This window comes from Acomys russatus, chromosome 13, assembly GCF_903995435.1.
Source record: "Acomys russatus chromosome 13, mAcoRus1.1, whole genome shotgun sequence".
NCBI lineage: Eukaryota > Metazoa > Chordata > Mammalia > Rodentia > Muridae > Acomys > Acomys russatus.
In genome coordinates this window covers 32,860,276-32,887,755 of record NC_067149.1, presented here as the reverse complement: position 1 = coordinate 32,887,755, position 27,480 = coordinate 32,860,276, and the positions used below count along the sequence as shown (strand labels likewise).

The 27,480-nt window shown below is 37.6% G+C and overlaps 1 protein-coding gene across 1 annotated transcript in view; it reads right to left on the bottom strand.

The window, feature by feature from the left end:
* Positions 1-300: 300 nt before the first annotated feature.
* Cntn6 (contactin 6) overlaps positions 301-27,480 on the bottom strand; it is a 338,355-nt gene continuing 311,175 nt past the window's right edge. Inside the window, exons 17-23 of the mRNA XM_051155006.1 lie at positions 25,596-25,666; positions 20,370-20,604; positions 20,126-20,241; positions 17,900-18,086; positions 3,505-3,617; positions 1,684-1,852; positions 301-892 (exon numbers count right to left, since the gene is read on the bottom strand). Coding sequence (XP_051010963.1) covers positions 792-892; positions 1,684-1,852; positions 3,505-3,617; positions 17,900-18,086; positions 20,126-20,241; positions 20,370-20,604; positions 25,596-25,666 — 992 coding nt within the window. The 3' untranslated portion in view covers positions 301-791. The remainder of the gene's footprint in view (positions 893-1,683; positions 1,853-3,504; positions 3,618-17,899; positions 18,087-20,125; positions 20,242-20,369; positions 20,605-25,595; positions 25,667-27,480) is intronic.

Sequence of the window (27,480 nt, the reverse complement as noted above, 5' to 3'; positions counted from 1 at the left end):
TAAAATTCACTATGATCACAATGTATAAAATCTGATCAAACAAATATTTTTCCAGATTTTTTTTTATTGTGTAAAAGTAAAGCCATGTGGAAAACTATCAGTTTATAAGACGTAGCTGGAATTTATTCACAAGCGTTTTATTTAGGGGAATGTGTGTTAGTTTCAATGAATGCTCATTTATCTTCATTTCTGTTTTCTTGTCTAAAACTCCTCCTTCTTTGCTCTTTACTTATCAGACCTTCTAAAACTGGAGAAGAGAAGATCACCATACATACTGATATATTTTCAAGTAAAAATATTTCTTCCAACTTGATTCAGAAATTGCAGCGGCAAGTTTTTAAGAATCTGATATCTGGGAGACTCCCAACTACAAACAAATGGTTGTATTTTGCTTCAAATGGGGCTAAGGACTGTAAATATACTGTGAAGTATATTGTCGGCAACACATAAAATGGACATGGATTTACACCTGTCTCATATCTACAATTGTTATCTAGGTGGCTATTTATATTCTTCATATAAGTTACCTGAAAGACACAGCAGTTTTATATCCTCAGATTAATTTGGTACCCTCAAATGTGTAATGATGTGTGAACATTAAAATTCAAAGTGTTTCAAAGTGTTTAAAACTGTTTTATTAATGTACCACAGATATTTACAAGATCTTAGTAATATACATTTTTTTCTTTCCAAACAAGTCTGTATTAAGAATATGTCTTGTGATGGAGGCTGGGGGATGTATTTACAGAATGATTTGCTTTCAGAAAATTCCCAAAGATCCATGGACTGATTCATCGTGAAAGTGGTTGAATAGCAAAACAGTAAAAAATCCCAACCATTGACAGGAACTGGGGCCTGGGCTTTAAGATCTGAACTCCTGTGGAACTCAAACCTGGAAAACACAAACACCAAATAACAATCAACATGAAGTAAAACTGCTAAATGGATTAACTCCACAAGGCAGAAACTACACAGTCATGTTTGTCTTCTAGCAACATTGTATTGCATGACATTTAAGTTTAAGAAACAACTCCTTCCACCATAGGATGCCATCTCAAATCTAAGAGTAAAAAATAAAACTATCCAAATGGGTGAAGACTACTTGAACATACTAGAACCGACCAACATTTGGCAGGTGAGAGCACAATGCTTCTAAAGCAAAGCCAGCTAGTAGTGCGTGCTTACTCTGGGATTGGTCTGTTTGGAAAAATGACTGAGAAGGCTCCAATATAAATGCTATGACTGATTAGTGGTGTCTGACACAAACACTAAAAGAACAGCATAGCTCTGCAGGCTTCGCTTTCATTGTTCCTGCTTTGAAACCTTTGTCCAGGTTGAAAACAAACAAACCCAAAAAACAAAGGTTCTAAATTTTATGCCAGTATAATAAATCAGGAAAATATACCTTTTTTCCTTTATTCTTCCTTTTCTCCTTCCTCCCTATATTTCTCTTTCTTCCTTGTTTTTATTTATTTTATTGTTTTATTTTTAAAATGAGGAAATAAAAGAATTTTAAAAATGCATGCCTATTGTTAAGATTTAAGGAGAACTGGCTTGTCACCTCTGGCTCGCAATTGAAAATGGAAACAAGGTGCTTTTAGTTTGTCACTCAACATTTACATAACAATTAAAAACCCCCTTGGAACTGTTGTGCTCAGCTGCCTAGATTATAAATCTACTCACTGGAGATTTTTGGAATTCTTATTTCCTCACTGCTGCTTCCGTCTCCACCATCACTGACTGTTCTTATTTCGATCAGGTAGTCTTCTTCAAATGGAACCAGAAGCTCAGCTGATGTGTTGTTTGTTTCCAAAACATGCGTTTTACTCTGTCGGTTTTGCCGATAGAGGATCTGCATGAAAGAAAGACTCAAATTAAGACAAAGAAGTCAAGTCTTTTCTTGATAGCCTGTTATCCGTTATCCTTCCTCACAGTGATACCCTATCATCATATAGAGGGGGAGAGGAGGTCCCGCTCAGTCACAGACATAGGGGAGAGGAATAGAATAGGGTGAAAGCAGGAGGGAGGGAGGAACGGTAGGATACAACAATTGAGATGTACTATTAGTAAATTAATAAGAAATAAAACAACAACAACAACAACAAAACATAGAAGTCCTCTGAGAGACTCCACCCAGTGGGGGATCAGGAAAGATGAGAAGGGGATGGGAGATGGGAGGGGATGGAAGTACCCAAAGGGTTGAGGAGCCCCACAAGACCATCAAGGCTGGTAGATCTGGACCCAGGGGAGCCTGAACAAATTGTTGCACCAACCAAGGATAATGCATGCAATAAACCTGGACCCACTGTTCAGATCTAGCCAATGCACCTCTCACTCTCCTTGGTTATGGGGAGAGTAGGGACTTTCTCTGACATGAACTCTGGTTCCCCCAATTGATCACTTCCCCTTGGTGGGGAGGCCCAGAGGCCTCAGTGGATACAGTCTATCCAGATGAGATCTGAATTGTGGCAGCCATATGGAGGGAAGGTCCCCTTCTGTCAGAGGTCTAGGGGACGTAATAGGGCTGAAGAGGGAGGGAGAGTGGAAACAGAAAGATACAGGTGAGGGAATAACATTCCGGCTGTAATCTGAATAAATTATAATAAATTAAAAATAAAGATGGGGTTGGGGTTTGTTGAAGGTTCAGGTGCTGTTATGACGAAGGATAATGTACATGTTTATAACAATGCTTTCACTTATAATGAGCGAACCATTACTGACATCCTATTCCTCACAGGCAAATATGCGGAGGTGATTCATCATTATATTTTTAAATTTATTTTTATTTTACATATTCACTTTACATCCAGATTGTAGCCTCCTTCCACCTCTCCTGGTCACACCCTCCCACCATTTCCCCCATTCCCCCTTTCCTTCTTCTCAGAAAAGGGAAGGATTCATATTGCTGGATTTGGAGTAGATTTATCTCAAGTATGGAGTTTGTGCATATTAGCTTTAGGGTTTACTATGAAAAGCCATTGTTCAGTTTAGAACCATTACAAATGTCTAAATATATATGTCTGCCCCGAGTTAATTTACATTATCACTAATGGAGATTACTTATTCTGTGCACTTAGAGATGCTCTTGCTACTCAGTGTTGTTCCTGTGAGATTCCTTTTGTGCTCTTAAGAGCCCATCTCTACTGTATCCTAATTTCTAATAGTCCATTTAAACCAATCCTTTGACATCAATCATGTATCCTATCTACAAATCCAAAGAACTGCTATTTCTTGATAGCAAGGGCAATCACGTGGAGAAAAAGCTTTCATGCAGCAGGATTTGAATTTCTCATTCTCCATATCACATTACTCCGTATCCATTACTGGGCCTAGAACATAGAACTTTTATGATGAAGAATTGAAAGTAGCAAAGGTATTTTTTCAAACAATGTTTTTTAAAACCCTAATGTATTCATAAGCACAAATTTTCTTCTATTTGATTGAAACACTGCTGATTCTTTAATAACATAGTTAAAATGATTAAGTGGAAATCTAAATACTTACCTTGTAGCCCAGCACTTCAGACTCATTTTCCATAGTTTTTACATGCTCCCAGTTCAAGCATAATTTAGAATTTGACAGCTTCCAGGCAATGTTTGCTGGGGGCTGACTTGGAGCTTTAAAATACAATAAAGATCCAAATGAATATTAATTACCTAATAGTATAACGCAGCAACATGAAAAGAAAAAATAAGTCCTCATCATTAGCATAAAAGGAGCAAACATGGTTTATTGTTATTTGAAATATCATACTGATCTCATCTTAGTGAACAAATTTACTCAAATTCTAGGTCATTTGAGAATGTCTTTTTGACAGACTTGTGAATCAATGATGGTTTTCTGGATGTCCAGTATCATTGAGGTTCCGTTTGCTTACTTTATAATATAGAAAAAGATGAAGGGTTTTGGAAGCATTCTACATATATGCATAGACACATACACACTGTATTCAAGTGTTCATATATATTTCATTCCTAATGCTTATCTACTATTTCATGCCATATTACTATTTTTAACTGTAAATAACAAAACCAATTTAGGATATTTTAAGCAAAACCGTATTACTATGAAATAAATAGGATAATTTCTTAGATCTCTGTCAAAATATGGCAGAGTCTAAAGATAAGCAGAGTCACCAAGTGAGCACATCCCCTTTGCACTTCTTATTGCACAGTTATAGTGCCTGGCCAGCTTTCCACAGACCACTTCTTTGTCACTCAGTATATGTGGCATAAATCACAACTGTGCACACTACCTACCTAAAGTTTGAAACTTCCTCTAAATGGGGATAACCCGGTCTAAAATTCTAAAAGAAAATTGGTGTTTTGTCAAGCATATGATTAGGGACCTTCATTTGGACACATGTTTATGTTAGTTCAACCAGGGGTGGCTATGTATTTAAAAAAAACACACTTCATATTATTAATAATGTTCTGTGAACCCAGAGATAGAGAAAACCTACACTAGGTATGTTGATCACTCCAAATAACATCTACTATGAAGCCAAATTGGGGTTCTCAACCTCTAAAACTAATGCTGTGTGGGAGTGAAGGAGTAGCACATATGGAAGGGGGGGTGTAGCGTCACCCTCCTAAAATAATAGAGTTCGACTTTAATGATATGCATATGATAACTATAATGTCACTTGTAGAGTAAGAAGTCACTTGTCTCAAAATTTGCAGCTAGCAAGTAGCTGAGTCAAAACAGAATCCTGTGCTATTGGCTCCAGTCTACTGCTTTTGCCATGACAACACATTGCTTCTCAAAGAATCCACATGATTATTTTTTTTTTTGAGATTGAAAAAAAAATGAGAGATTTAAAAATAGTTCATCTGGAAAGCCAAGGCAGAGATAAAACTGCCCAGCAAGATGTTTTGTTTCTGAAAGTGTGATGCTAGTATTTAACTCATTAGAGCAATGATGGAAACTTAGGTTACTTCTTTGAGCATTTTGAATCAATTGTTGATTAATGCCTTAGGTGTCAATGGCATATGCTCAACATGCTGAATGAGGGCTGTTGCTAATGCCACCCGCCCCAAGTCCACTTCTGATCATTTAGCCTTGTTGCCAGATTTCTCATGTGATAGCTAGAGAAGTGTTTACAGAGCAGTTTCATCAGGTCCAATTATTATTTACTACATTTTCATTTCATTGAAAGATTGCTGGCCCCTTTCATATATTTTTACAGATTATGAAGACATGTGTCCTTTTTCTACTCTGTATCTTCAACGCCTGGCAGAGTGCATGGCTCAAACATTAATAACCTGATGATTCAGATGTACTTAAGAAATGCACCAGCCAGTCTAAACCTTAAACTATTCAATGTCTTACTTTGTTTGTCATATTGAATATGCAGCAGGTACTAGTATGATTCACAGGTGACAAAATGGGTGTAATGCATTTATTGTGCCTTCCTATGATCAAGCTCAAATTACTCTTGTCAGACCTATAGCCATTAATATATATTTATATGGGTCAATATGACTGGTCATATGCTAGATTATTTCTTTACAAACCAAATTACAATTAAAAGCATGAAATATCTGTGTTTAGTACACACTTAACAATAGTCAAATGATATTTTTATTTTTGAGGACTCTGTGGCAGGAGTACATATTATAGTTATCCTCCCTTAGTTTATTCCAAAATACATTCTATAATATCTTTCTAAGCTATAAAAGGCTAATATAAAAATTCTCACAAGATATCAGAGACTTGGTAACTTCTAAAATACTCTTTGGATGCGTTCTTCACAACAATGCATCAAAACTAACATCATCACGCAATCAACACAGTGCACACGTAAATTCAGCCCTTCAATATCACTGGTAGGGTTTTGTTGTTGTTGTTTTTTGTTGTTGCTGTTTTGTTCTCTGAAAATATCACTCATTTATTGCTACAGCTTTTGTTTGTTCAACTGTTTTAGCGTAAAAAGGATCCCTTACAATACTTAGTCCACTGTTGAAGCAACAGGCAAAGAGTCGGGAGCCGACTTTGTCTCCCTTGAAAGACATACAGCTGTGACTTTGGCAATAACCTTGTCATTGATATGTATGTATTTGTTTCTTCAAAGCAGATTGCAAAACATCCCATGGGCATACCATGAGAAGAGCTCCTGGGTATGTATGACCAATTACACGGATTACTTGAAATGTTTGGTTTCTCTTGCTGTCTGGAGGGTAGGAAGACTCTGATTTCAAGGTCAAAGAGCCAAACTTGTACCCACGGGCCCTAGCTTTATTATCTCTGAAATGAGAGTCATAATTCTTAGTTTATAAAATTCTTGGTTCATATGACATACAATAGGAAGCTTTCACTTTGCCAGAGGTTTGCGTTAAAGTCTCAGTGACCATCACTAGCCTCTCCTAGATAGAGCAGCTCTCCATTGGCCTGTTATAGCATAATCGGTTGAGTTCAAAGTGGTTTGCCACTGATAATATAATTCCGAATGTTTGCAAATGATTCATTTCTTAAATATCATTAGCATAATTTGAACATTATTCCTTTGTGACGCTGCTCTTTAGTTCACTACATATTCTTAATAGGAAGCTGCAATGAAAGGGCCTCATCTAATTGTCTAGGAAGTTATGTCCTATGGCCATTTTGTCCTTATTTTATACTGACTTAAAAACATGGGCATCATTATCATCTATCATCCATTAGAATAAAAATAAACAAAAACAAAAACGAATAAGCAAAAAGAGCTCCTGAAAGCTGTTTTGGAGGATATTACCTTAGTATTTCTACTGTGAACAATCTAGGTTTGATATACAGGATTAAAGCATACAGCAAATTTCTTTAATGAAATTAAAATTTCTTGTACTGTAAGAAAGCCAAAAGCACTTGTCACATGCAGCTTTTGAAACATATTGTGGTGTTTGCATCCCATGCATGAATGGTAAACTCAACAGACACTTTTTCTCCTTTGTTTTAAATTTTGCAGGCAATTTCCAAAGACTAAAATCATGTTCTATTAATCAAGTGACAGAGCGGCATTAAACTAGCCCTTCACAGCTCTAATGGTTTCCCTGTAATCAATTTTTCTGTAGATGGCATTTATATTCAGCTGTAGTTCACACTGTGAACCCAATTCAAAACAACTTCTTATGTTACACTTCTAAGTAGCAGCATGGGGTTGACATTTGGGCAAGAGAGAAAGAACATAAGTGCAAGATGAAATAAAAGCTTAATGCTTCCTTTATGTCTAAATATGGATTGATTGCATATTTACAGCAAGAAAGAATCCAGTACAGAGTGCTATTCAGCCAACATCCATGTCCAAATTGAGCCAAAATTTGCAAACACTTTTCGTTACAGTGTCTGAATGTGACTTTCTACAACAGACGCAATGTTTTGTTTACATTTTTTGTTCCTCCTGCAATTGATGTAAATATTGTTTCCTTTTATTTGTAAATCTAAGCATCATCTACGAGATGTCTGTATGGGTCTCGTGCATTTGCCATACCATTTGGCTCTCTTGAATGTGCACTATTTTTACTAAGATGTGGTACTTCCAAGCACATCAGACGCATTATTTTAAAATAATCACTGCCCTATCATCACCACCATTATCACCATGTGAACAATAATACACTTATGAAGCTTTATATATGTCTAAATATGTACAGACACATACATACATACATAGAGATCTTTTGTCTGCTAACTCTCCAAATTGTGCATGTTTATCCAAACATGCATCCCTCACCATATATTCTTTCTTGTGGGTTTCTTGGCTTCTTGTTTTCTTCATGGTATTTCCTACAACTTGTATTAATTTAATTTGTCCTTCTTTTGTTCTGGGATGTTTACACAGTGAAAGAGAAATTATTAGCAAGCAAGCATACCTCAGAACTTAAGCCTGTGTGGCTCATGGCAGCACTAGTCATTGTGTCGACCACAGAATCTCTATATTTTAAAAAAAGTAGTAAAATTCTGTCTTTGCAGCTTTGCCTGCTGTGATAGCCAATCACATGAGGCAGAGATTTTGGTAAATGTGAGTTCTCGTTTTTCTGACTTTACAATGAAAAAGCAAGTACCAAATTGAAAATCTAGATGGTGACAGTTTCAGTGTATGATGGATGAAGATTTTTTTTCTACCAGTATTCAGAGGGAATCTTCATGTCATCTCAAGGACAGGGAAAATCAAAGTTAAATCCAAGGATACCACTTAAAATCAGGGCTGCCTTCAATGTTTCATTAAAGTCATTTCACCTCTAACTCTTTGGGTGTCCTTCTGCGGCCTCTGATGAAAATTTCTCTAAAAAATTCATACAATGAAAGAAAGTGAAAGTAGCAGTACTTTTATTGCTTTTAAAATGGTGGGAGTGGGGGGAGGGAATCACACACACACACACACACACACACACACACACACACACACAAATCAAAGTGAAATTATGGACCAAGTAGTGTAGTACATGTTGCCATCAGCATTTTAGCCTTTGAGTCTCCTTTAGATATGTCATATCTTTAAGTTCTTTAGCAAATTCCAGAAGTAAGCATTATCCTCAGAACTGTTACATATATATATATATATATATATATATATATATATATATATATATATATATATTCATAATTATTAAATACTAAGACCTGGGCTTGTAAAATAGCTCCATTGATAAAATGGTTCCTCACAAACATGACTTCAATTCTCAGGTTTAAAAATGCCTGGTGTGGTGCTGCATCCTTGACATCTCTACCCAGGAAGATGGAGACAGAAGAATCCATAAGACTTGTGGGTGAGCTACTCTAGTCTGATAGATAAGTCATAAACCAATAGGATACCCTTTCTCAGAGTAGTTGGATATACTCTTGAGTTTGTCCTCTGACTACCACAGAAGCACACAGAGGTGCATCCCCTCTGGAACATATACACAATAGACATATTTATACAAGTCAAATGATAGTGTATGCATGAGTTATTATTCATGTCCCCATTTATCTCACTCTGGAGTCCCATTCTTATGCTATGCTACACTGTTTCACAATAGCCCAAAGTTACAGGATCCCTTCTCAGATACAAATATTTTGAAGAACAAAATTTGTAGCATTGTAAACAGGACATATTTCTGTTGTTAGAAATGACAGGGACCCTATAAACTGAGGGTCTACTTAAAGACAGAACAAAAATGCTAGTTGTAGATTTATCATTTGGATGTGTGTACCATAGGACCACTTGCACTCTGCAATGTAAGCATCAGTGTTTCTCTGTAATGGTCTCTATCTGTTTGAAAAAGAAATTTCTTTGATAAGAGCTACAAACTACACTTAACTGTAGGCATAAAGATTAATATTTAGAATGTAATCAGATGGTCTAGTAAAGTGAAAATTGTAGGTTCTCTTCCAAGATCCAATACTTCACTAGCCTTAGGAGCACCAAGACAACCCTTACACTTAAGGCTCAAGGGTCATTACAGAAAAGGGGAAGGAAGATCATAAGACACAGAAGAACAGGAAGTTTGTTGGGAAATAGTGTCTCCTAGAAATGCAGGAGAGGTACACTCAGGAAGTCTAATCAGCATGCTATCTAAAGAAGACCTGAATAATAATTAAGACCAAGGGAAATGCTACTGAAAGAGGAGGGGATAGTGTAATCTCACACCTAGACAAAGTGCTACAGGAAACAAGGAAATGCTTAGAGGAAGAAAAATAGTATTCCAAAGTAGAAAGTCCCATCTGATATTGGTTATTCAATATCAAATGATTGATCCTAAATAATATACCTATAAGTAACAATTGTATTTATTTGTTTAGGGTGTGTGTGTGTGTGTGTGTGTGTTGTATGAGTGTGTTTTTGTGTGTATCTATGTATGTGCATATGTTTGTATGTACATAAAAGAGCCTATGGATTTGAGAGCCTAAGGGAGATCAAGAAGTAAATTGGAGGGGTTGGAGGAAATAAAAGAATAAAGGGAAGGGAAGAAATGATGTCTTTTTCAAAAATTAAAAAAAATATTAAGCTTCAGAAGATAAATTAGTTCAGCACTGCAAGAACTGCCTCCAAAATTTTGCTTATAATTATAGACAGAAGAATCTCTCAGCTTTAATTGTAAACATTGCCCCTTAAGAGAAAGAACAATGAATATAGACTAGTGATCGTCCAAGATGCTGGGATGATTGTGGGCTTATTTTAAAGAAGTAATGTATCTCTTATCCTCTAAGGCTCAGGAATCATTGTGAAAGAAGAACTGGATACTTAAGAGCCAGAAGACATCAAGAACATCTGTGAAATGTCATGCTAGCTATGTCAATGCAAACTTTAACTCACAACAATTGTGTTTATCCAGAATGGGCAGCTCTTATCTGGTGAAATAAAGAACTTTGGGGGCACTGCCTGACAACGTTCCAGTGCCTGTATGCCTTGGATTGACTCTGTACTGCAGAAATTCCTCACTGTTAGGGGCTTCTCTTCAAAGGCTAGTATTGGAAATTAGTAAAAGCTGATGCTAATAAAAACTAATAAAGTTATCAGTGATTCCCTGGGAAAATACAACTATGCAGAAAATTGAGTCTTTTATAGAATTTATTCAGATTCGTTGTTAGATTATTAATAAATGGTTTTGGTAAATGACTTACAGGATTTTACAAGAATTAATAAAGAAGAAAAATTTAGGGAAACTTTGAAAGCTGACAAAGTGTACTTAAAATCACTAGGTCTTTATGCTCAGCTTCGGAAACTAAGAACTAGTTTCGAAAGAAAGAGATCTTGATCATGCCATTATCAATAGACTTAGGTACCTTCTTCAAGGCAAACGAAAACAATTTTAACATTCTAATGTTCATTTACAGGATTATAGTAAAGATAGAAATTGTATTGAAGTAAAAGTTCATGATAGAGTTTAAGGAAGATATTGGAGGTAGCCCTAAAGTCCTAATAGTTTTCTATTCTTTACAAAACTACAGAAAAGATAGAAATTGTATTGATAATGAGTTCAAGACAACGTCATGGAAACAGGCATGTTGGCTCAGTGAACTGCTTGTCCTTTTGAATAAACTTGAGAGGCCAGGACTTTTCTGATGTCATGGAAAGACCGAAGAACAAGCCGCCTCTGAGTAAAAAGGATACATAATATTATAAAATGATAGTTTTGTTTTAAATATAAAAAAGGAAAACAAAGGATCAACTAAGGGCCAGGAAGACAAGTTTAGGGTATCAGGTGGAGGGATTGATCTTTGATCTATTAACTGTATGCCAATTAAAACAAAATCGATAAGGTCACTTTGTTTAACATCTTTTGTAACCCGAAGGCTTTACAGTACCTACCATAAGGAAGAAAGTTTTGAGTTAAAAGAAAACTGATTTTATTCTAAAGTTAATTTTTAGTTCTCAGGAAACTTGCTGTTTGCTTACTTTGTTCCCCTTGTCCCTATATACTTATGTAACCAAAAAAGATTTCAAGGTGTGTAATCAATGATTAAAGTCTTTAAGGAAATGATTTTGAATATAAATAAAGCTTACAAGAGACACAAGTTGTCAGAGCAGGTAAAGTGACTAAGGCTTCCTCTCTGTCCTGTCTCTCATCAAAAGAAATTGAGTGGTGTCCCGCAGCTGATTCTTTTTTCCCTCTGTCGCTCTTACATTCACCATTCTTCCCAGCCTGACCCTCATCCAGAGCTGGACTCTGGTTCTTGTCAACAATCAGCTATGGAAGGGCTACAGATTTAGCAGGCCCTACCCTTTACTGCTGAATTATTGGCTACTCATATACTGAAAGAAATGAGTACTAGAGTCTTTTTTTTTCCCTCTGCCACTATTGACTCTACAAGCATCTGAGGAAAAACTCCAAACAGATGGTCACAAAGATGTACTGGATAAATTTATTGGGTCAGGAAATCAAATAAACAAATGTGAATATGTGAGAATTATTGCTGTGGATGAAGGGTTGATCAAGGATGGTAAGGTTATGGGAGGCAGTGGGGGTGAGAGTGATCAGTATGCGTTATGTGCAGGTGTGAAATTGTCTTAAGAAAAATTTTATAAATAAACATGTTTTAAATTTCAAGACAGAAATAAAAATACCTAAGAAATCACAGACACACACACACACACACACACACAGAGAGAGAGAGAGAGAGAGAGAGAGAGAGAGAGAGAGAGAGAGAGAGAGAGCAGAGAGAGAGAGAGAGAGAGAGAGAGAGAGAGAGAGAGAGAGAGAGAGAGAGACAGGGACAGACACAGGGAAATAAACAAATAAACAAAGACAGAGACAGACAGATGTAGACAGAGAGTGATAGAGAGATGGAGAGAGAGAGATAAATGTATACTAAACAACATAAGCAATAAAAATTCAGGGAAGGAAGTATGGGTTTTTTGGGGGGAAAATCTTTGTTGAGTTCCAGTTGAAAAAGAATTTGAGCATCTAGATGAAGAGAAATGATTAACATTGTAAAGAGGAAAAGGAAGAATTCTGATGGTGGGCACAGGGTGAGGAGATTCTAGGCTCACAGTCTAAGAGCTACCAGGGCAAAGATATCCCCAGCATATGTATTCTCAGGTACAGAAATGCACACAGGCACACCTGAATTGGAGAAACAATTAATTGAGAAAATAAAAACAAACAGAGGTCTTTCAGGACAGTGGCCAATAATCTGCTAGTTTGGTGGACAAATTAAGATTTTTAAACATAATTATCATATCCATGCTCTAGATCCCCATAGTCAATGGGGATGTTACCATATATAAAAAAGAAAAGCTTGTGGAAGGGAATGAGACTACAGTGCTGCAAGAAGGAAAACAATGTGGGACATTACAGAACATTCAACACAACCTCAGAGATCTTCAAAAGTGGGTGAAAGAGGCAAGAACATCAAAGTTAGAAAACTAGACTGACAGCATCTGAGTGGAACACTCTTTTGATTAGTTACTTTTGTAAATGCTGTGACTAAATGCCTAAAAGAAACATTTATGGAAGAAAATTTTATTTTAGCTTATAGCTTTAAAGGGTTTGACTGATATTTGTGTGGTTCCACTTGATTGGCTATGGCATCGTGGTGGTGAGAATGTGGATTCTCATTTTCCTCTGAGCACTGTGCCTTAGATAGTTTTTCACTGCTATGAAGAGACTCCATGACCAAGGCAACTCTAATACAGGAAAACATTTAATTGGGCTGCCTTACAGTGTCAGAGGTTTAGCCTATTATCATGGCAGGAAACACAGAAGTTTGCAGGCAGACATGGTGCTGGAGAAAGTGCTAAGAGTTCTACATTTTAACCCACAGGCAGCAGAAGGGGACAGTCTGCCACACTGGGCAGAGCTTGAGCATAGGACACCTCATGACCTACCCCCAAAGTGACACACTTCCTTCAACAAAAATCACACCTACTCCTACAAGGCCACACCTCCTAACAGTGCCACTCTTTGTGGGCCAAGCATTCAAACACATGGGTCTATAGGGGCCATTCCTACTCAAACCACAACATTCTACTCTCTTCCCTCATAGGCCTTGTAGCCAGAACATAATGCAAAATGAATTTAGTCCAAATTCAAAAGTCCTCCCCATATTCTATCACATTCTTAACAATGTTGAAAAGTCTAAAGTTCGAAGTCTCTTCTGAGATTCATACAATCTCTTAACTGTAACCCCCTATAAAATAAAAATAAAAGAATAGATCATATACTTCCAAAATATCATAGCAGAGGGTATACATAACTGCCAAAATGTAGGAAAAGAAGCATAGTGAGGAAATATTGCAACGAAGGAAGACTGAAAGCCAGCTGGGCAAATTCCAAAACTCTGCATCTCCACGTCTCATGTCAAAACATTCTTCAAATCTCTAACTCCTTTCAGCCTCATTGACTGCAACACACTCTTTCTTTTGGGCTGGTTCCACCAGGGAGTAGAACCCTGTTAGCAGCTTTCCTCAGTTAGTATCCTACAGCTCTGGAATCTCTAAGCACTTGGCATATCCAAAGAAATACTGTATTTACCCTTCATAGCTTCAAATAATGGACATTCTGGGCCTCCATGAAGGGACATTTCTGCCAAAAACCTGGCCTCAGTGGATTTTCTTAGTTGTGGAAGGAGATCCATAACCCTTTCACAGAATGTTCTCTGTGGTCCTACATGTAGGAACTCCCCCCTCCCCACCCCATGCCTTGGCCTAAATGATATTCTTTATTTGTAGAAGGAGATTCCATAGCCCATTTCTTCTATCTTTGACTTTAAAGCCAGAACCACATGGCTGACCTGACACTGTCATGTTCTTCTGCTTGCTGGGCTTGGAACATGACTCCCCTCTTTCCATTGAATTTTGACCAGCTTTGTTTTCAATGGTTTCCTTCACTGCCTAAAATGGGCTGTCCTTGTCTTGTCCTAGGATTAAAGGCTTGTTCCAACAAGCCTGGACCCACGAAGTTATTTTACATAGGATTTATCTCCACTCCACTTTTTGGTGCCCCTTTTCTTCTCAATCTGTACATTTCGCATTTTTGCTTGCTCAGCTTGCTCTGTTTCATCAAAATGTTCTTCCTAAGAGTAAACCTTAGAAACCACATAACAGAGTCCATACTAGGCTGTTTTGAGAGTTCCTTTGCTAATGCAAAAAATCTAAATCTCTTCAGTACAGCCTCAGGTAGACTCTTCTGACAAGGGCAAAAAGCAACCACATTCTTCACCAAAATATCACAGAGAATGATATAAAAGCAACATTCTAAAATTCTTCTCCTGTGACACCTCTTGAGCCAAATCCTCACAGTTCAAATCACCCTCAGAACCACTGTCTTTCATGCATCCATTAGTGTGGTCCATAAAGCCATGCTTAAAGCATTCCACTGCTTTCCTAATTCAAAGTCCCCAAATCCACATTCCTTCAAACAAAAGTATAATCAGGTCTGTTACCCCAGTCCCTGGTATCAATTTCTGTCCTAGTTAGAGTATCATTGCTGTGAAGGGATACCAGCTAATTAGGGCTGGCTTATAGTTTCAGAGGTTTAGTTTATTATTGTCATTGTGGGAAGTATGTCAGCATCCATGGCATGGGGTGGGTGTGAGAGGGGGGAGTGAACAAGCTAAGAGTTCTACATCTTAATCCACAGGCAGCAGGAGACTGTCTGCCAATCTGGTCATGGCTTGAACATAGGAGACCTCAAAGCCCACCCGCAAAGTGACATTCTTCCTCCAACAAGCCACACTTGCTAACATTGCTACTCTTTATGAGCATAACATTCAAACATATGTCTATGTGGACCATATCTATTTAAAGCTACCACATACTGCATGCTAGATTAACTTATTCCTTGGTAATAAAACTGCTTTGAAAAGCTATATTGCTTAATGAGGAAATCCTGTGCTATTAGATAAAAACAATAATATTGTTGGTATATAATATAAATTTCATTTGAGCTATTGGAAGGACTATGTTGGTTCAACAGAATAAACTTGAAGATATATCTTCTTAAAGGCATATAATAGACTGGTATAAATTATATACATTTAATTTAAGGTGCACGAGCAATCCAATTAACAAACTCGAGTTACAGAAAAAAAGTTTTATTAATCTTTCTGTTTCTCTATGCCTCTGCCTCCCTCTCTCTTCCCTCCCTCCCCTCTGTCTCTCTGTCTCTGTCTCTGTCTGTCTCTGTCTCTCTGTCTCTGTCTCTCTGTCTCTCTGTCTCTCTGTCTCTCTGTCTCTCTGTCTCTCTCTCTCTCTCTCTCTCTCTCTCACACACACACACACACACACACACACACACACAACTTACTTCCAGGCTCATTCTACCTTAACCTGGTCAATTCAATTACATATCAGATTTGAACTAAGTCTTGGCTCAGTAGCTGCAGTAAAATGTTTCTAAGTTTCTCAGTTTATCACCTTATGAATCTTGGAGTCTCTTTAATACCAATATACATTTCTAATAAGCTTTGATTCGGCATGAGCTATTAATTGAACTACAAAAAAACACCTTTTCTCTGTCCTTTGGTACCTATCAATCAGAGAGAATAAATGCCTGAACAATTTTAAAACCAGTGGTTGACTGGATATTTCCATCCAGACTTGAGGTTAACTAAAATCAAACCTGCTTCAGAGTGATAAGGCAATTTATACAAGAAGGTATTTAATTGGGCTTGTAGTTTTAGAAGGTTAGAGTCTGTGAGGGCAGAGCAAATGCATGGTGTTATGAACAGCTCAGACCTCACATTTTCACCTGCAGAGAGTGCACTCTGGGAACAGCACGAGTGTTTTTGAAATCTCAAAGCCTACAACCAGTGGTATAACTCTTCTAACAAGGGCTCATTACCTATACCTTCCCAAAGAGTTCCAACTTGGGAATAAATATTCAAATACATGGGACTGTGGTGGCCTTTCTCCTTCAAACTAGCATAATCTCGTAGCACAGTTAAAGAACATAAATGTAACTGACTCGGTATACAACAGGAGGTGGAGCAGGGCTGTATGCTTATCTAATCTTTTCCTGAGAAGTATTTCTGTCCATTCTATCTGCAGTTAGAAAATGGAGTAAAACAGGTCTGGGAAATTTCAGTTTACATGGACTGGAACAGGCACTCAGAGACGGCACTTGAACACTGGGGAATATATGGTAACTAAAGGCACGTTAAAGTTCAAAATCTCAGTCTTCCTATCTCATCTTCGAAGTCAGTCACCTGCTTGCCTCTGCTCAGAGACAATGATAATCACTCAAGGCTGAAAACAAGAAAAAAAGTGTAATTTAGGTATGATCTTGTCCACCTAAATTCTGAGAAGTCTCTTGTCATTGCCTTAATGCTGCAAATTGCTCTTCTAGAGGACTTGAGTTTGGCTTCCAAAACCCACTTGTGAAGCTTAGAACCACTTGTAACTCGAGCTCCAAGTGTATGTGTTAGTTGTTTCTGACCCCTGCAGGCACACACACACACACACACACACACACACACACACACACACACACACGGAGGCACACTCATGAACAGAAATATAAACTACAATACGTATTATTTTTATGGCATACAGAGAAGAAGTTCCTGTAAAGAGATTTAATCTGAGAAGCCACATCTAGCAGTGGATCTAAACAGATACTGAGACTCACAGCCAAACATTGAGCAAAACATAGGGAATATTATGGAAAATGTGGAGATGAATAGAAGGACCTGGAAGTGACAGGAGCTCCACAAGAAGACCAACAGAGCCAACTAACCATGCATAGACTTGTCCCAGAGGGTCCCTACACAGGTTAGCAGATGGGCAGCTCAGGCTTCATGTGGGTCCCATAGTAAGGGGAGCAGTGTTGGTTCTGACATGGACTCTGTTGCCTGCTTTTTGATCACTTCCCCTTGCCAGGTCTTCCTCTTCAGATCGCAGGAGAAGAGGGTGCACTCACTCAATATTGATGCAACTTGATAAAGTGGGGTGGGTGGCTGGGGGTTCTCTTTTTTTGAGGGATAGAGAAGGGGGTAAGAGGGAGGGAGGAGGGGACTGGGAAGAGAGGAGGGAGGGGCTACTGTCCTGATATAAAGTGAATAAATAAATGAATGAATTTTAAAAAATTAAAAAAGAAGTTTTCTCTTTGTTTGTTTGTTTTGTTTGTTTTGAGGCAGGGTTTCTCTGTGTAGCCTTGGCTGTCCTGGACTCACTTTGTAGACCAGAATGGCCTAGAACTCATAGAGATCCAACTGCCTCTGCCTCCTTGAGTGCTAAGATTGCATGTGTCATTTCAATTATAGATATAATCAAACTTCTTTCTTTATATAATTTCAAATATATCAAAATGGTTTATTTTAGTTCTATTATTAGTTATATATATCATCATATATCATCTGTAAAGGCACAAACCAAATCACCAAGCCGACCCAAGAATAAAACTTTGCAGTGGGAAGGATGAAATGATCATGGAGCACAGGAAGGTTGGTTACTCACAGATTAATGCCTTGTATGACCTCGATTGTGATGTATACTTACGGGACTTTTTGGTGGTGACATTGACTGGGGGACTTGAGGGTCCTGCCCCTGCAGTGTTATAGGCTCTCACAGAGGCAAAGTAAATTGTATTAGCTCTTAGTCCTGTAATGTTCTTGGCAGTGACATTTCCACTGACTCTAGTTTTACCAATCATAGATTCTTTGGAGTTGTCTGTCCAGTATAAGACCTGAGTGGTAAAACCAAATGATGAAAAATGTCAACCATTGAAGCGTAGCTAAGAAGAGTATAGATGATAAACCATGTATTTAATTAGAATGGATATACCTCCCCTGCAAAATAAATATCTAATATGAATAGCGAGTAAACAAGAAATACTCACCATGAAAAAGAAAGAGAGCCTGGGCATTTGTAGGTTGCCAAAGGAATTAATGAACTATCTAAAGGTTATCGGTTATCAATGTTAACTAAGGGTATATAATAATTCAGACGAAAACAAGTTTCATGCCATAAATCAAATTTTTAGATGTTTTGGTATTACTATTTCTTTCAGAGTTTTTGGAGTCCCAGGATAATTGACAACCCCACCCACAGTGATGGCTTGCTATGTAAAACATTGCTTCAGACACACTGAAACAAGACAAAAAAATCTAGCAGGTTGGAATGTGTATGTATAAAGAAAGCATAGGATGCATTCCAAAGACTGGGAAATGGGAACAGATATCTTAGAATTTGAAGATAAGCAGTGTTGGAAATGTTTTAAACTCAATACAGACGTGAGAGGAAAGGAACGCATCTATGTGATCTTAAGCAAACAAATTTACCACTATAAAATATCCAGTTTAATAGGCATACAGTTGCAATTAAGTAAGATGAGTAGCCTACAACATTTCAGGCAAAAGTAAAAAGGAATGCATAAAAATATGTTAAGAAGACAGAGCTCATATGAAGTTTTCTTGCTGCAGGGCATGGTGGTGCACGCCTTTAATCCCAGCACTCCGGAGGCAGAGGCAGGTGGAGTGAGTCCAAGACAGCCAGGACTACACAGAGGAACTCTGTGTTGAAAACAAAAAAAAATAAGTAAGGAAAGAAAGAAAGAAAGAAAGAAAGAAAAGAAAAGAAAAGAAAAGAAATTTTCTTCTCACAATATTTCCTCTCAAGTGAACCTCTCAAGTAAATTATTTCGTTATTCAAAGTACAGTCATTATATTGTTAGAGAGGGTACCTTTGTAGGTCTTAAACCACATAATTTTACTGAGAAATCTGCTTAGAATATGACTTGAAGAGCTTAATCATCGAGTTTAAGGGACCTAAGTGACAAGGGGGAAAACAATACAGATTTTCCTCAATTTCTTCCATTTAAACTATACAGAAAGACACAAATCACATTTATAGGACTGTGTTTCACAAGGCTCCAGGTCTGAGGGTACATAAAGGGAATGCCATTAATCATTTATAATTCTTCATCCTGCAAGTCCAGTGACTTAGGACATGGATATTTTGTCTTTTATGGAACAACACCTTTCCAAGCATTTGTAATTTTTCCTTGCACCCTTTCTCTCCCCAAAAGAAACAAAACCTTCTACTCATGTGACAGACCCCTTTGAAATTCCACGTCTAGAACGCCACCCTCTTACCCAGAGGCCTGCGTTGGATTTACACTCTTACTCTAAAGGCTTCTGTATTGAAAGAATTGTCACAGGCAATGAATTTGGGGAAGTAGAAGAATCTTGAGGAGGTGGTGCCGTGTAGGGGGGAGTTAGATCATTGAGGTCATGACCTTGAAAGGGATAATGTGACCTGTCCTGTATCACTGTTTTTCTGGCTACTACAGCAAGCATCTTCCCCTGCCAGGTGTTCTCACAGTCAGCTCTCTTCACTGTGACCCCTAACGCAACAGGCCAAACATAGACTGAAGCTCTGAAATTCTGAGTGAAAATAAGCTATTCATGCTTTTATTTTTTGAAAATAGTTTATTTTTTGTATATATCCAACTGTGAGAATGTATGTATGACCAGGTGCAGTATTGCACATATAAGCCAGAAGAAATCATAGGTCTATCTATCCAGCATCTTCCCCCAGCTACCATATCCCACATTCTTTTAAAATTGATTCAATCAGCTGTTTGGGTACAATGATGTAAAGCAGAGTAATAATGAGTATACTAGTACATGACAGGAAATAAGTCATCCTAACAAACTCCTGCACAAAGGCTACAGTGTAGTGATCTGTTGCATCTACAACCAGAGTGTAGTCAAGGTGACTTACCTCATAGCCCAGCACTCTTCCAGTGTTTCTATTCCAAGCAATGGCATTCCAGGAAACCTCCATTTCAGAAGCAGAAAAACTCTGCACAGAAGTTCCTCTTGGTGCCAGCTGAGGTTCTACCATCAAGGAAAAGACATCACCATATTTAAGAAAGAGACTCAAGTTAAATGAAACAAACAACCAAAAAAATCAAATTGTACGTAAAGTTACAAGGAAAAGCATTCTGACGCTCAAGGTAGCTTACCATCTTCCCCAGAGTAGACAATGGACACTGTGCTCAGGGATCCGTCTCCTTCATCATTGTACACTCCCACTTTGACTTCGAAGGGAGACAGGGGCATGATGCTCTCATTTCTGTAGATGAACCTTGATGATTCAACAAGTGCTACTCTTTCCTTCATCCAGGTTGTTGAGCCCACTGGCCGGAACATAACGATATACCCAAATCCCTCTCCATTCTGTAGTTCTTCTGGAATGGACTTGGGCAGAATGCAACTGATCACTCAACATTCTTAAGCAATTTTTTAAACTATTATTATATTTGTTGATTACTTCTATAGAGGGAGTTATGGATAATTACAATATTTAAGGAAGAATTTAAAATACTTTTATTTAGAGTGCCATTCAAGAAAATATTTCTAGTGTAAGGTATTCAAATAGACAGCTGTAGCTTTCAAAAAGATATATAAGGAAGGTATTACATATGTTTATTTTTTCCTTGATCATTCATACATATCCATGATAAAATACACTAGAAGACTGAAAGCTTTAATGGTACAAGCTAAACATAATATTACATGAATTTTTAAGTTCAGCACCAAATTAACTTATTAACTATCTTTTGCTAAATATACTTTATTTTCAATATTTCAAAAAATCTTCTAAGATGAGTGTGATATAATCACCTTTTAATAATATATACTTTAAGAAATAGAGTATTTTCTTCAAAAGCATAAAGACACTCCCAGCATTTTATAGTATGTGCCCCATGAAAAGCATTAATGTACATTTATCCTGACAAAAAACACACATTGATAATTTCATACAGAACAGTTAAAATATTTCTCACTAAATGAAACTGCTATATATTCTTTCAGAACCCCATAGATACGAAAATTATAATTATGTGAACCAGTGACAAACATCGCACCTGATTATAGCTACATTTATTTATGAATCAATAACATTTACTGTTTTTCTGTAGGAAAAAATATTTTGTTGTGTTATTTTGTAATTTTTAAAAATTAGATAAGTGTGTACCTGAACCAATAGTACTGGTTTTCATGGTCACATGTCTACTTATTGAATCCCTTTAACTTGCTGCTTGTACTGCATCTCCCAGGGACACACTCTAGAGCAAAAGGTGCAGACTTTTTAATGTCCTGTAGCAATTAATAGAGCCAATTGACTCCCTTACAAAGTTTCTATATGAAGCCTGAGGTCTAGAAGGCACCAAAGTAAAACCCAGCATAGGCAACCAGGAGAAAAGGTAAGGAAGAAAAAGCACTGGGGAAATAGAGGCTAAGCTTTTCTTTGTTTGCTTGTTTCTAAGCTTTCAGGCAACAGAATTTGTCCAGCAGGTAAAGGTGCTTGTTACTCATTCGGACCTGAGTTCTATCTCTGGATTCACATTGGTGGAAGAGGAGGACACCTGCAGGTTGTCTTCTGTTCTTCATACGGACATGTGCACGCACAGGAGTACACACACACACACATGCAGGAGACAAAATGAATTAAATGCATATCTCTCAAATCTCTGAAGTAAGTAGGGAGGAAATAGCTAGTAGCCTTGCACAAGATTGCAGGCAAAGGAGACAGAAAGAGCTGCATGCATGCATAAGAAACTAGGAGACTGAGCCCAGCTTACAGGAACAACTGACTGGAGTATAACCGCTATGACCTACAGAGATCAACCATAACCTCCTTTCTCAATTGACTAGCTGCTCAGTTGCAGACACTATTTTCATTTCCTCATCACTTTCATTGTAGCTTTAAAATAAATTCCGATTAGCTGAGGTGACCCAAACTAGTCTCTATTTTCTTCCAGGTGGGACAGTCTAAAAAACACTTTGAACAAAAAGGCAGGAAAAAAAAAAAAAAAACACAGCTCACGAAACTGGGAAAGAGTGAGACCTTTTCTCTTGAGAAAAGGAACAAGAATTAGATAATTACTCGGGGATAATTTGCAAGAGGTTTATAAGAATTCAACAACTTGCACTTGATTTACTTTGAAGCTCCTTTATTCTCAGATGTGATTTTGCAATGTCCTGTTCCATTTGCAGAGGCCACTTGTTTTGCAGTAAAGTACATTTCCTCATTGTAATGGTCATCCAAGGAAGGGCCGAGCCTGAGAAATTCAGTTCAACATGAAGCAAAAGTGACTTATTTAGGTTCTTCCATTCATTTTTCTCACATGGACTGAGAGCCATATAATGTAGAAATTTATGTAGCAGTTGAAGATAGAAAAGAGAGTTGTCTCCTTCCGTTGGGAAAGTTCTCAAAAGCTCAGAAATTTTATTGAAGGTAAAATTTATTAAAATTGATAAGGACTAATAATGCTCAATTGTACTTTAGTATAAATCAATGCCAAACAAACACAGGCCTAGTCACACGTGGGTTGTAGGCTGGGTTTAAAATAAGAACTCTAGTGACATAAATCCTCACACTTTAGTCTAAACGACTAGAAAAAAAAAATCAATCAAAATTGACCTAGAACTTTCTTCCTTGAGAACTGGTTCTAATAGTATGAGAAGTTATGGTGCAAGATGTTAAGTAAGAAAAGCAATCAATAGTCCTACACAACTGTAATGTCTTTGAACAATAGAAATGAATGGCCAGTGTGGTAAGATGTCCCCAAAGGTGCAATATTTGCACTTACATCTTGGATACCACAAGCAGCTATTTAAATGGAATTAAAGTCTGTTGAAAGAAGCAAATTCATACCTGTTACTGTAAACATAGAGATATGCCCTTGGATAAGGAGGTCACAAGCTCTAAAGAAGGACCTACTACTGTCATTTTCCTTTGCCAGTATAATTTTTAACTGCATTCCAAATACTTTATAATCATAGGTAAATGTAGGTTTCACTTCTTTAAAGAAAAAAAAAAAGCTGCTTTATGTACCAGAGACCATTTGGAAATCCACAACCAGCTAAAATACAGAAACAATGTGGGATACACAACCACAATTGATAGCTCTAAAATACAGCTTCTATCCTGAAGGCTCGGGAAACATTGTGAAGGATAGAGCAGAAAGATAGTAGCCAGAGGGCTAGACTATCTGCTGTGCAATGGTGTCTTCCATATAGGACGGAGAACCTGCACCCGCAAAATCTCTAATATAAAACAACCAAACAAGATCTGTACGTTTAACACCAACCAATGTGAGCAGGAATAATATGTTTGATACTCTTGAATAGCATCTGTACGGCCACTGAAATTATCTAGTAGGATGTCACCTGAGAACCATATGCCAAAAAGTTAAAGCAAAAAGATCAGACACATATCACTGCTCTATCGAATATTTGCATCTTTCTCTCTCTCTCTCTCTCTCTCTCTCTCTCTCTCTCTCTCTCTCTCTCTCTCTCTCTCTCTCTGTCTCTCTCTCTCTGTCTCTGTCTCTCTGTCTCTCCATCTCTCTCTCTCTCTCTGCCTGATAAAGGCTGAATCAAAATTAGAAATGTGTCTGAAATCCACATCTTTTGACCTATGTTCTTTTTTCCTCCAAACAACTATAAATCAGGGAAGTCAAAAGTCAAGAGACAATAGAATGCATGAGGAAGGAGAAATCAAAGTGAAAACTGGTGAAACAGTAAAGATATGACTACATTCCTCAACATACTGAAGAATTCCTAGCTAAGGAAGAACGGAAGTACAAATGATGAATTATGGATTGATTGAACCTAACACAGTCGGGCCCAACCTTTACCCTGCAGGCTGCATGCAGCTGGGCATAGGCATAGATGAATGGACATGTGGACGATGAACAAAGCAGAAAATTTACTTAAAATGTTGGGAGGGATTTTATTTTGTATATACTTTTAAAAAATATCTCCACTGCAGCAGCATTCTGGAAAGCAAACTGCAAAAGTGGCAACATCACGTTGCAACGTGAAAAGACTGGAAATGACTGCCGTCAAGTTTATGATACCAAATGATAACAAAACTTGTAGTCTGAAAAAGAAAAATGTTCATAGCAGCCTTATTCATAATAGCCAGAACATGGAAACAGCCTAAGTGTCCCTCAGTAGAAGAATGGATAAAGAAACTGTGGTACATATACACTACGGAATACTACTCAGCTACTAAAAACAAGGAATTCCCGAAATTTGTGGATAAATGGATTGAGCTAGAAATGATCATAATGAGTGAGTTAACCCAGAAACAGAAAGAATCAAATGGTATAAACTCACTTATATCTGCATACTAGCCCAAGGAGCATGTCCCACGAAAGCCTTCACTTACCAGGAAACTGGGACAGAGGGGAAGGCATCCTATTGGGACTTGAAATGAGAGACGCATGGGAGAATAGCAAAATAAAAGGATACAGAGGGTCCTAGAAATCTACAAGTAGAACAATATGATAGACAGATTTGGGCCCAGGGGTCCCGCTCAAACTAAGGCACCAGCCAAGGACAATACAGGAGGTAAACTTTAAACCCCTTCCCAGATCTAGCCAATGGTCAGAATATTCTCCACAGTTGAGTGGAGAGTGGGATATGACTTTCTCACGTACTCTGGTGCCTCACATTTGACCATGTCCCCTGGAGGGGAAGACCTGGTGGCACTCAGAGGAAGGACAGCAGGTAGCCAAGAAGAGACTTGATACCCTATGAGAATATACAGGGGGAGGTAATCCCCCTCAGGAACAGTCATAGGGGAGGGGAATGATGGGAAAATGGGGGGGGGGAGGAATGGGAGGATACAAGGGATGGGATAAACATTGAGATGTAACAAGAATAAATTAATAAAAAAAAAAAAAAAAAGAAAGAAAGAAACCATACGTTAAGCTGAAGTAGAATGACCAGCATAGCAATTTGATGCTCCTAAGACTTCATGTGGATGCTGGAAAAGAGCAGCTGATACTGTAAAGATCACTGTTGCAACAATAATCATAGCCTTTGAAGTCTACCATACCCACAGTGAAAGAATTCTATAGCTAGTCAGTAAACCAGTACCCATTCCACCTAGTCTTAATGACACTACTGACCAGCTCTCAGTAGACACCGGCATTGTTTTATATTTATATGTGACACTTTGTGCCGAACTAGTCGCATTCCCTTACTTTAGTTGAAATAAGAATTGCATAATATCACTGCTAAATAATTCATTGTCAGAGTGATATGCTTTTATGCCCTGAATTTTATATGTCCTCTGAAGTGATCAAATAAAGATTTTTTTTTTCCAGTATTCTTCCTGGCCAGCTCAACTTTTTCTTGTTCAAAAATAACTTAGTTGGACAGAAAATTACCTCCCACGTAATGACAAGTTCCGATCTGCCTCCACCGCCTCCGTTGATATTTATTGGTGCCACAATGGGGACTGCAGACAACCAAGAGAAAGGTGGACGGTTAGGACGAAAGGAATATCTTCATCAAGAAGAGTTCTGTTTGGGAGGGTTTCACCTTTCAAAGCTCTCACCCTGGCAAACCGAGAGACTGTTGCATTTTTAATGAACATAAATGATGTTTACACATATCCAAATTTCTAAGAGAGAGGACACAGTTTTGTTTGATACATGGGCACCTTGGCTCCAAAATTAATTAAAAATCAAGTAACATCGTATGTTTGACATTATTATGCATCATCTACTAATTGGCAAAATGATGTTGCATTCAGATGGTGACGGTGACACCGCTGATTTAGTGCCTAATTAGACAGTAGTGCTGTAAACAAGTTACTCAGGCAGTACATTAATTCATTATTTTTTGTCAATAAACAAGCTGGATGTTTTTCCTTTCTTAACCATCGGGATATTTGAACATTTAAAATTAAATTCTTGTACTTAAATTAGTCTGGAGTGAGTAAGAGTAATTTTAAACTTTTCCCTTGTAAAATCCAAGATTTCTCCTGTTTTAAAAAAAAAAAAAACATGACTGAAGATCTATGACTTCAGCTTAGTCTTTGGATCTAAGATCAAGGCACCGGTAATACTGATGTACTAGGAAGAATACTATGCTATTCAGCTCTATGAGGATTGGTGGTAAGCATGGCTCAAGGTAAATGGTAACCATAACAAGTCCTGGTACAGGACTCAAAGGGAGAAAGAAGGGAGCCAGAATACAGATTGTATCGCGTACTTAAAAGTATTAAAAATATTCTTCATCTTGACATAGTAGCAAAAACCATCCTAAATCTGTAATAATGGGTAAATCTTCTGCATGACTTCTGAATGCTGAACTATCTGAACTTACTTACATGGCACTATTTTTTATTCAAGATTCAGAAATTGGCATTGATATCTTTAGGTATGTTTGGAAATGTTAGTCAAAGATGAAAATGATTGAATGTGGGAGGGGGGTTACTCAACTACTCGTGGCAGATTCTTTTTTTTTTTTCTGACCATTTGGACTATCTGAAGAATCCTAGGCTGCCCCCTTTACCGTCTTAGGCAGGTGGTTAACTCTGTCAACAAAATGATGCTACGATAACCTAATGTTTGTTCTTAAGATGGCTTGTTCCCAACATATATTTTAAGGTTAATTTACCCTTCATTTTGTTTTCTTATCAGTCTCATAAAGATCAAGTGGAAATAAGCCATACTAAGTATTGTCATTCGTTCTGTCAAAGGCATCATGATCATGGTAATGTCTACATAGTTGCTGGATATACTGCCCTTGGACTGCATCACATATTTTTGAGACTTTTCCAAAGTTTAGTTATGCAAGCAATCTTTTTAAATTAAACTTACATGATTTTTTTTTCTAGTTTCCAACATAATGAAAAGTATATATTATTATAAATGCAGTTTTGAAAAATGTCTGTGTGTTGGTGCCTGTGTGAGTGTGTAGTATCTGCTCACAGGCACCTGTGGAAACTGGAGACGATGCTAGGTAGAGCTGGAAGTGCAGGTGGCTGTGGGCCACTCAATGTGGGTGCTATGAACTCAGTCCAGGTCATCCAGGAAAGCAGGAACAAAAGAGCTCTTAACTTCCATGCTGTATCTTAACCCCATCGTGTTGTAATTCAATTATAATATTAACTATATTTAGAGGAAAAGTGTGTCTTTAATGACTAGAAAGAGGCGGGTGGGCAGGTCCTTTTGTGATATGTGGACTTGCGTAGAATGTCAACATGAAACCTCCAAGTCTTACTGCTAGGAGAGCAATATTGCTTGGTAGTAGCAAGCATACAGT